Source organism: Rhodamnia argentea, chromosome 9, assembly GCF_020921035.1.
Source record: "Rhodamnia argentea isolate NSW1041297 chromosome 9, ASM2092103v1, whole genome shotgun sequence".
NCBI classification, from domain to species: Eukaryota; Viridiplantae; Streptophyta; class Magnoliopsida; order Myrtales; family Myrtaceae; genus Rhodamnia; species Rhodamnia argentea.
Window position 1 is genome coordinate 13,038,501 of NC_063158.1, and position 11,413 is coordinate 13,049,913.

Sequence of the window (11,413 nt, forward strand, 5' to 3'; positions counted from 1 at the left end):
ATATCTTAAATACCTACCCATGCACCTGCATGTACCAAAATCTTAGACCGCCATGAAATCAAACGGCTAAAATGGTCGACAGCGCTGCACAACGTCAGGCAATCCATGGCGCAGCTACACAAATGGGGTGTGTGTTGGCTTCGGCTTCCATTGGCACCGATATCTCCGTATGTTGATCATCTAATGGCGATGAATCTGGCGGTGGCGTCAGATTCTCGAAACCAGAATTGAAAAGTCCGAGAATCGGAGGCCAACATCATGCGTCCTTTGCGGCCAACAGTAACTGAACGTGCACGGCCGATATCGAGCGAAGGTCAATGTGCGAAGACGGTGCCGGAAAACACAGCCTTGAAAAGGAAAAGTTCGACTTGGCAACATCGTCACCGACTCATAACACAACCACCATGGCGTTGGGTAAGATGGCAGGTGGCGGTGGGATGGATTTATTTTTACTACGGGGATGGGATTTATTTTGCTACGAGATACACGGTGGTGCACCGAATGCGAAGTGCACCGATGCGCTAGGATTTGCAGCCAAGTTAAAGATATTACAGCGGAAGAAAGAATTGGACGATATCACTGTTTAAGCAAAATCAAATCACATATGCATAACTAAAATAGACGCGTGAAAAATTAAAGGAAATACCTTAGAATATCTTTAGAAAATATCTAGATATCTCTAACACGGTTAGCAAATGATTGAGTGTTGCTGATTGATGGGCGCAAATTTCGTTATTCCCACATACGGAGGTGTTCAGGAAGGAGAAGAAGCCAAGAAGATTCTCAAGCAAGGATGGGTCAACGCGATCTTTCCCGGACCCTATCATATCCGATTTTTATCTCGCAGACCCACCTCTTCCTTTTTTCCTTTTTTTTTATATATATATTTTTGAATAAATTCTCTGAGTTGATTTCTTAATAGAATAAATAATTTGGTTGAGATCAACGTGGGAAGGCTCTCACGAAATATTCTTTGCATGTTCACTAGAATATTCTCCCTCACCAAGCATATGGAATAGAAAGAAATGCGTAAGGATATAGGCTCAATCTGTTTCACGAAAAATGAATAATTTAGAAAATATTTTTTCTGAAAAACGATCCCTAAGGGACATGTCAAGATTCAACCGTTTTTTCGCGAAACAAGCGGAACCCTAATGATTAAAAATTTATATACATGCAAGTGCAAGTTAAGCGTGGTTATTGAAGCCATACAAAATTGTGGTTTTCTTTTTTTGTTGCTCTTTTTTGTTCCTTGTTTTTTTTCTTCTATGGAGGTTGGTTATGCTTATCAGACTAAGATCATCTGTTCGATTTGGTCAAATATAAGCCATACAAGTGGGGAATATGATGAGATTTTCAAGGGCATAACTTCTTACCGTCGCACCAAGTGATTTTGCAAGCGTGCTTGGATGGCGTTGTTCTTTTCTTCAATTTTGTTATTTAGTTCTAGCAAAGTGGAAATGGTTATCATTGTTAATAACTTTTTTCTTGTCATAAATATAATTGAAATGTACTTTTTTCTGTTATTATTGTTGTAGTTAATTTAGTTTTCTCCATTTTCTATATTTGTCGTTCTTGCAACAATTAAGAGTGAAAGAGACATTTCTTTTGAAAAAAGAAAAAAACACTATATGTACGGCCAACCCAGCAAACCAACAGAGTTCCCAGCGGCTGACTTTGTCTTGGTCAATAATATTGAATGAAGTTAGGGTTTTCCCGTGAAGAATAGTCAAGACTTAAAGGTCTACCGTTTGGTATCGAGCTGCCGAACTCAATTTCACTGAAATTGCCATGGAAAATTGCTAGAGAGATAGAGAGGGGACGACACAACTACGCACATGCTTTAATACTAAATTCATAGATTAAACGTCTTAACCGTGGCACACCCGTAGAATCTCCTCCGTATGTTTCGATACCAAGATTTCCTTTGTTTCGCAAAAAATGAATTACTTGAAAAACATATTCTTAAAAATGATAGCTTTGTATCGCTCGAAGTAATTAGCCAATGAAAAATATTTACATTATCAACAACAACTTATTTAGAAAGTAGAAACAATCCGTGGCCGATGAGGATGTTTTCGTTTATCCATATTCATTAGTTGTATTGGCGATTATTGTAGGCGGAGCATGCCATCCCATGACGCCTTTGTTGCACTTCCCGCTGCCACGGCCCTTGCATATAGATTTCCATCTCTCTCCCACGACCCTCAACTCGATACTTATTTTACATATAGCCCGCTGAAAATTTATGTTACACGAACATTCTCTGGAGGCCTTCGTGTCGTATCGTGTCGGACACTCTCCGACACTCTGACACTCTTCGATACTCTCCAACATATGACAGTGCTCCGGACATGCTAGCAACATGCTAGTTCGGCATCCCAACACTCCATTTCGACACGCACGAGATTAATTTTAAGCATTCTCAATAAATTAAGGGTCAAAATGTAAATATATATATTTATTTAAGTCATACATCCAGCCACCCCAAAATTAATATATCCAACTAGCCGAAAAAAATCTAATCGTGAATCCTTAATAGAAGAAGAAGAAGGAACTCACCATTGATATTTTTACATATACAAGATAAATTATCATGTATATATATAAAAAAATATACATTTAATATATAACGTGTCCTAACATGTCTAAATTTTCTATTTCTTTAGAAATCACGTGTCAATTTGTCGTTTCATATCTTATGTCACGTGTCATGTTGGTGCAACATAGCCGAAAATAGAGATTTGTGTACATTACAAACATGTCGAATCGTAAATTCAAATATACATGATATTCTTACATATACATGATAAATTATCACGTATATATAAAAAAAATATATACACATTTAATATATAACGTGTCTTAACATGTCGAAATTTTTTACTTCTTTAGAAATCACGTGTCAATTTGTCGTTTCATGTGTTATGTCACGTGTCGTATCGGTGCAGCATAATCGAAAATACATTAAAAATATATCGGATCGCAAATTCAAATACCCATCATTATAAAAGAAGAACAAAAATAAAGTACCGAGAATTATTTACAACGGGGCAAAGAGAAATTTCCCCAAATGTCAAAGTGGTCACGCCATATATTGATATTTTCATTCCAATGGAGGCAAAAAAGTGTGCCAAGGATAAGGAAGGAAAATGCATGTCGACCCTCTGGAAGTACAACACAACACGAACACGATCACGATCACGATCATCACAAAAAGGAAAAAAAAAATTTAAAAAGAAGGAAAACGACAACGACAACAACAGTAAAATCGGGGAAAGGTTGGCGCACCTGCCGGAAAAAAACGTTGCGCACGTGCTTAAATACAAGCCCCCGCCCGCCTCACCGCCTCCCATTACAACTGGCGTCGTCTCTCGCTGTCTTTTTCCTCTCCTTCTTTCCCGTGGGTTGTCCGTGTGAAATGCGTTTCTTAGGACACCGAGAGACACAACTTGAAGCTCGTGATAATAAAAAAGGGACGGGAGAAGAGACCGGTTCGTATTTAAACACAAACCCCGCCACTAGAACCCAAGAAAGAAGAGCAGGAAGACTCGTCTGAGCCGCATCACGATTCCCTCTCCTCCTCCCACCCGCTCGCCGTTGCAACAGCAAAGTCGGACACCCTTTTCGAGTTTTTCGATCAGCTTCTGCGCCCGTGCTCGATCTGGGCCTCTTCCGAATACCGCCGCCGCCGCTGCCGTCGTCGTCATGAAGAGGAGCTTCGATCTCGAGCTTCGGCTCCAGCCGTATTCCATCCCCGATTTCCTGGCGTCGTCGGGGTCGTCGTCGTCGTCGACGGGATCTGCTGAGTGCTCGCCGGAAGAGCAGCAGAAGTTGACCATATTCTATGATGGCAAAGTCTGTGCGTCCGCTGTTACTGAACTGCAGGTGCGCTTGTGCTTCCTTCATTGTTATGATTATGTTCCATTTCTTTGTTCTTAGTTTCTCTAACGGGAAAGAATAAATTTGAAGTGTCGAATCCTTTCTTGATGGAGGAAATTCCGAATAATCATATTGCAATTTAGAGTAGGCATATAAGAGAGAGAGAGAGAGAGAGATGCTTACGGAAGCAAAATTAGGTTTTGGGTCTGATTGTTTTACAATTTTTTCTCACTTTTCACTTTTACTTCAAAGATTTGAAGCAGGTGAAAATTTTGAAAACTATGATTCGACCAAAAAAAAAATTGAAAACTATGGAATTTTACAATTAATTTTTCCAATTCAACATTCACTTATTTAAAGATATTTATCATTATTTTTTCGTTAGATAAAATCAGGTTACGATAGCCGCAAGATTAAAACAAGAATCGCTCCAGTTGGGCATTTATATTTCGCACTCGACAAGTCATTTGTAGGACAATTCGAACTAAATTTTTTGTATTAGATTGGATTTTCATTGAAATTTCGAGGGAATTTTCCTTTTTTTTCCCCTTTTTTGGTTAATTACTTATGGCAATGAGTTAGAAAGTAGTAGGTAACCAGGAGGAAGAAGCGTGTACTTTGGCTTCTGATTCTAAAAGTGTGGGGGTTATTGAAAGACCCGTGGCTTTTGCTGCAGCAGTCGGTGTTCACTTGCATCTTCATCGCACTTTCTTCCTAATGTAAATGACCACGTGACCTCAACACCTCTCATCCTCCACATCGTTTTCGCACAAGCTTGGTCGGTCTTAAAGTATCTTATCGACAATACTATGGCACGGTTAACTGTTAATAGAGATGAAAACCCTAATTTAAACCCCGTCTCGGTCACGCTCGTTTTCACGTCACTTTGTCAATCGTTTTGCGAATTCGGCTTTAATGCCTCGGAGGCGATCGGATTAGGTGAATTAGATGGAACATTTCTTGGTATAATGGTAATCGTTTACTAACTAGTTTTGACGCCATGAACATATATCATTTTAGTTATCCATCTCGACAACTACGTCGTTTTTCGCCTTAGCTGATGTTTTTGGTGAATCCTATGGTTTTCCACAGGCCAGACAAATAATTCTGCTTGCAAACAGAGAAACGGAGGAGAGAAGCAGCAAGACTCCAACTGGGCTCGGAGCCCTCGACGCCGAGTTTATGGTCTCAACCCTCAACGCCGAATGTGCAGCCTCAGGTCTACAGCTCCACAGGCCTCTCAATGAAGAGGTCTCTGCAGAAATTCCTCCAGAAGCGGCAGCATCGGATCCAAGCCACATCTCCTTATCACCATTAGCAATTTTAATCGTTTCAGCTTCTGAGAGAGTTGTGAATTGATATGTTCTTCGTCCTCTTGGATAAGATATGTTCTTGATCGACTAACTTGAATATGGTGTTGGAAAAATAATGGAATGTAGTAACAATGTGGTCGGACTTTGAGGCGTGTAATCACTCTCTTTTAGGATAATTTGCGGTTGCTATAGGTTTCTGGAATTCCTTCGGGATACAACAAAGTCGCGATGAGATTCTTGGATAGCAGTAATTCTCCAAAACTCTCTGAAACAATGAAGATTGTGTTCTCTTTTGAAGGAAAACGAAAGAAATAAAGTTGTCAATTGAACAAAATTGTCCTTATATAATACTAATGGAACACACCTCTTGGTGTCCAACCGCCCATGTCACGCACCTTTTCATGTCGAAACATCGCACCAATTCATGTCGAAACATTACCATTTGGACATGATGTTTGTGAGTGATAACAATCATTCGAACAACCGTTCGTAGGGGTTATGTGTCATGATTAATAATAAATAATATAAAATAAACAAATTGATTTCAAAAGAAAATAATAATTAGGTTTATTTCCGTCCGCGGCGCGCAGCGTGCAAAGTGCTAGTGCGTCTAATAATCAAATGCGCAATACGCCATATTAGAAAGACTATTGTGGCTCTACTATAAAGAGACTTGCACCCTCTTCTATCTGTGGGATTGAAGGGTTTTGTTTTAACAAACAAACTTCAACAATCCCCACTTTGTTTGTAAAACAAATAATAATAATTTTTTTTTTTTTTTTAATAATATGTATTTTTAAAAGTGATACAGCAAAATTTCATGAGATCGGTATACATACATGAAGGTCTTTTCGAGTTAAACCTTCATTTAGTGAAGTATCTCAAAGTTCTATCAAGTCAAGTAGGCTGGCGTTAAACTTGTTACTTTTAGTAATATTACCGAAATACGACATATATTAACCTCTTGTTTCAACGAGAAGTTTATAATATACTTAGATTATGGCCTTGTGCTTGTACCTTTTCATGAGCTCTCTAGAAAGCAACCATAACTTTAAAAGCGGCACCACTTCTAAGCTCATATAGGTGAAGTATCAATCGTTACTAATGAACACGATACATTAATGTATTATACTTCATTAAGAATATAATTCAGCCTCTAAAAAACAATACTGATTTCTCGGGGCTTATATGTATTATACAATCACTTTAACTTGTTTTACCCATTAAACCATATTACTAGTGATGTGCTAGTATTTGGTGGGTTACCATTACGATGATTTAATTAAATGGTTTCAACCCCATTTCTTTGAGCTCATTATTACTACTCTCTTGGTAGTGCCTTTGTGAAAGGGTAGCCAAATTTGCTTGACCTTACATAGACAATTGTTATGGTACATCTTTAATCAATTGTCTTACATTATGTCTTAGACTAATATGCCTAGACTTACCATTATAGGTGCTACTATATGCTCTTGCCAAAGTAGCTTGACTATCACAATGGATAGAAATAGGAGGCATTGGACTAAGCCACATTTGATATCTAAACAAATTTCTAATCCATTCAGCCTCTTTCCCATGTGCTAAAGCTATAAATTGATTCCATCGTTGAATGAGATATACAGTCTGTTTTTGCTTGCCCAAGATATAGCACATCCTCTAATGTGAAAATCCATCCGGGTAGAATGTTTATCTCCTAGCTTGTAATCCAACTAGCATCGGTGTATCCTTCTAGTGCAGCCGGATAATTATTATAGAACAATCCCAAATTTTTGGTTCTCTTAAGATAGCCAAATAAATTCAATGTTCTATACTTGGATTACTAGTGTATCTACTCAATTTACACAGAAAATGCGATGGGGTCTAGTAAATGCATGCATACATTAAGATCCTATAGACTGTATTAGTTGTGCTACGATATAATTTAACTTCACATTGGGATCAAATGGAGTACTCGCCACTTTGTAACCAAGATGCTGAAATTTATTTAACATTTTTTCAATGTAATCTCCTTGACTCAACGAGTAACCCCACTTGCTTTTTACTTTGATATATGTATCTCTTCCAATCTTTCTTTTAAGTTGTTGATCTTTTGTTCTTTACTCGTTATTGGTTCAAATAAGCTTTCATTAGCACCAGACTCCATAGTCTTTGTGACTTAGTAATCACTTATGACTATTATGTTTGAAACCATTGACATTGATCATTTCTCTCTTTGGGCTTGCTTAGTCATAAGGATTTATCAACACACACTTTCTTTGTCCCGGAAGTATAAAACCTTCGTTGTTCCATGTAAATTTCTTCTTTAATCTCCGTTTGCACCATTTGTGAACAGATCATAATGGATGAGAGAAGAATCCAATGATGTTATCGTGTGGATGTATATATTTTCCTTTTTTGTTTATCCTTGGCCACCAACCTGCCTTAAAAGTTTGTGTCCTGTTTTTTTCCGAAACCCATTTACCCCATAGGTTTGATCCTTTTGGAATGCTATACCCGTATTATTGACTTTGTCATTTTATCTATGCTTCTTTCAAGAGCATCTCTAGACATAGCATCACTAAACATTTGGTGTTTTAATTAATACTAAGGGTATTTATTTACCCATTTTTTCTGTCTCCTTACAGAAATATGGTATAGTCGACCTAATTTTTTTTCTTGGTCTTTCTTCTTGTTAATTTTCATCCTTTTTTTTTTTGAATCTACTTGTTTTCTTAGGCTTTGAATTATTATTCCACTATTTAAGTCCGTGAATACTTATTCTCAAAACTCACACTCTTGATTCCACTATGACATTTGATTCTAATGCCTTCTTTTTTGATATCGGAAACTTTTATTGTCTGGACCAGTTTGTTTCTTGGTTGGATCTTAATAGCCGACCCCCACTTTAAAATATGAAGTTTGGCTTTCTACCTTTCCACATTCATATGGACTTACGTTAGTCTTCTTGTGGTTTTTTGAATATGACATGCGGTAGTATGCTTCCCCATAAATTAATTGGTGTTTGGTTGAAGCATACATTATCATTTCCAGAGTTTTTCCTTTAACATTTTGGTGTGGTTGTTTGTAATAATACCATGTTCTTCCAATGATGAATTCATCATTTCCCCTTCACGTGACTTTATTTTTTTTCCAATTGTTTTTCTCTTATATTTCTTAAACATGGTATGCTTCATCCTTGATCTTAGAGATAACGTAATTGTCATCAGGTAATAATATTTCCCCAGTTAACCATTGATTTTTTGACCATCTACTTCATCCTTTTCGAAAGGTTCTTCTTTTTGACTCATTATTTATCTATTCTCCATTAAATTGATCGTTATTTTTCTATTCTTTAAATATCGAAATTTAAATGGCTATCCTTGCTAATTGGTGATAAGATTATCTTTTATTGATACTTAGTTGTTGCCATCATTGGCATAACCCTTTCCACAATATTCCATTTTCAAGATAACCTCGTTACAATCCCTTTCATAAAATCCATTATTCTTCCTATCTCGTCTATACTGGGTACTTCGTGTCTACTCCGGGCCTTGGCCTTTTTGAGGTGTTTGCTTTGGACCTTCTGTTATGTCACCTCTTGAGTTCTTGTCTGGACTTCTGCGTGGATTGTTGTCATCCACACCCCCGTGTTTATTGGCCATACCATCAGTTTGATTAGTTTGAACTTATTGTAACCATGGCATGTTTTTAGTTGGTTCGCCCATTGGATTGGTGTTTTTTTCCTTGAGTTTGTTCTTGCTGCTCCCTTGCAATGGCCCCTTTGAACACCCTTTTTTTTTGTGCCTTCTTATTTCCTGGTTAATTTGGGTTATTTTGGTAATCCATCGTGGACTTCTTTTTTATAGTATTTTGGCGTGCTTCTCATGTGTTTGGTTGACAAGTTTGTCCGTTGTTTTCCATAGTCCTCCACTTGAGGCATTTGGAATATTGTCCACTTGAAATGGTTGTTTTTGAACAATTTTGTTCACTGATTGTGTTCGTGGACTTGCTCGGGTTTGCATCATGAATTTGAATCTATTTGATATATTTGTTGTCCTTGTTTGTGTACTTGATTGTGCATTTTTCCTGCACTTCATTTCGTGACAGTCTTCGTCGGGCGTTTGGATTGCCGCACAAGTGTTGTTCCTTTTTCTTTGCCTTATTCCCCTCTATTTCTTTTTGTTTGCCTTGGTGGTAGAATAGGATCTTTGGCGCCAATTGGTTTTGATATCTTCAGCCGTGGAACATCATTTGTCTTCCACGTGAGAAGTTGTTTCGAACCATCTTTGCTATCATTCATACTTTGATGGTTTTCCATTGTTAATTGATCCTAAATTGTTGAAAATAATGGTTGTTTGTCTTGGCTGTATTTTTTAGATCATTTGCCCGTTTTAGGTTTGCATTCCTCGTCAAGTGTGGATTCTTGATAGCATCGATTCCAAACTCTCAAACATGATTGATTGAAAATTGTCCTTATATAATACTATGGAACCCCTCTTGGTGTCAACGCCCTGTCGACGCACCTTTTCTGTAACATCGCACCAATTCATGTCAAACATTACCATTTGGACATATGTTTGTGAGTGATAACATATTCACACAACCGTGAGAGACAACCGCATTGGGCGTTCTGTCGAACGGTCATGATTAATAATAAATAATATAAAAATAAAACAAATTGATTTAAAAGAAAATAATAATTAAGGTTTATTTCCGTCCGGGGGCAGCTGAAAGTGCTGTGCGTCTATATGCGAATCGCGCCCCGATGTGGGTCGCCTTGCCCATTTCTTTTAAGACTATTTGGCCCTAACTAATAGACTTGACCCTTTTCTTGATTGGTTTTTTTTAAAAAACATATGGTGTATAAAGTTTCAAGTCAGATGTGTCATGCCGCTCATGATTGAAGTTCCTTGTTGACCCCTCATGATTTGGATGGATTCTTCGTTTAGGCTTCGGATTTTATTATGGATCAGTAAGAGCTATAGCTGCAGATCTGGATGTAAAACCAATTTTGAGAAAATATGATTTTTGGGTATTAGCTTAATATTCGCCACGATGTATACGGTCATTTGTCGAGAATCCAACATTGCTTGTAAAAAGGCAAGATGACACTTTAATTATCATTTTTCACCGATGTGATATTCAAATGATCGCTCAAAAATTTTTTTCATCAAAGTAAACGTACGAAAGTTAGGACACCAATGCTCTATGGAACAAAACTCGTTATTGTGCTTTTCCCCTTGTAAAAGTGTCTCTAGATCTTTTCACTGGTAGTGTATCAAACAAAACTCATTTTTCATGAGTAGAGAGCGGTAATGTTAATTATACGCCGTAGAAATCCGAGAACCACCGAATGAAAACATAGAATATACTATCTTTTGAGGCATATAAGCACTTTTCACGCTTCAACGAGCGCAGAAGGAAAAACACAGCTATCCTCCAGAATACATGTAACGACTCAATCCGTCAAAGGGCGAGGAGTATTCATAGGGTGGACAAAAAGCAACTTCCGGCAGGCTTCTAGATTGGCGAAAGGGACAAAAATGAACCAAACTATGCACAGAATAAGGAGAGAACGTTCGTAGGATATTAACCGAAATGTTAAGAGACTACCAGGATGGATGATCTCTTAAGATAGTGCCCACTTATACGCTAAATGAAACCGCTATGTTTAGACAGTTGCGAGTAGTTTTTTTTTTTTTTTTCTTTTGGGATTATTACTCAAACATATGGCAAAAAGAGGAATACGTGCACCAATTTCACAATGTTGCTCAAAGTTTGACCTATCGCTAGGCGGCGCCCTACGGGGCAATGTTGGCCGACACAAGATGTACCAGAGGCAATGGGAGGGCAAATTCGCCCGCAACAGGGTGGGGACAAGGATCACCAATTCCTAGTCTGATCTTTTTAACATGTGCAACTGTTCCTGATCACGAGCAGTTTGCAAGTCGATTAACTACCAATTTTTGCACTAAATCTCATATTAGAAAATCCAACCCAAAAGCTTGAATTAATAGGTGGAAAAAAATCAATAATACTTCAGCATCCGCTCTCAAGTGCAAAGAAACCACATGAAATGAAAGTGATGCATGACAATACTTCAACACACCCTTCTCATGTGCAATCCGAATTACGAGCATCGCATAGTATCTGAACAATGAAGGGAGGATGCACATTCGCCAAAGGATTGGCATCGATTCTAATACCCACGTTAGAAAATCCAACTCAAAAATTTAAAT

The 11,413-nt window shown here is 37.9% G+C and overlaps 1 protein-coding gene across 1 annotated transcript; it reads left to right on the plus strand.

The window, feature by feature from the left end:
* Positions 1–3,422: 3,422 nt before the first annotated feature.
* LOC115755996 (protein TIFY 5A-like) lies at positions 3,423–10,218 on the plus strand. Its single transcript, XM_048285057.1, is given in 4 exon segments — positions 3,423–3,888; positions 4,975–5,037; positions 5,039–5,291; positions 10,029–10,218. Coding segments are annotated over 3 exon segments (405 nt in total). The 5' UTR covers positions 3,423–3,708; the 3' UTR covers positions 5,201–5,291; positions 10,029–10,218.
* Positions 10,219–11,413: the final 1,195 nt, after the last annotated feature.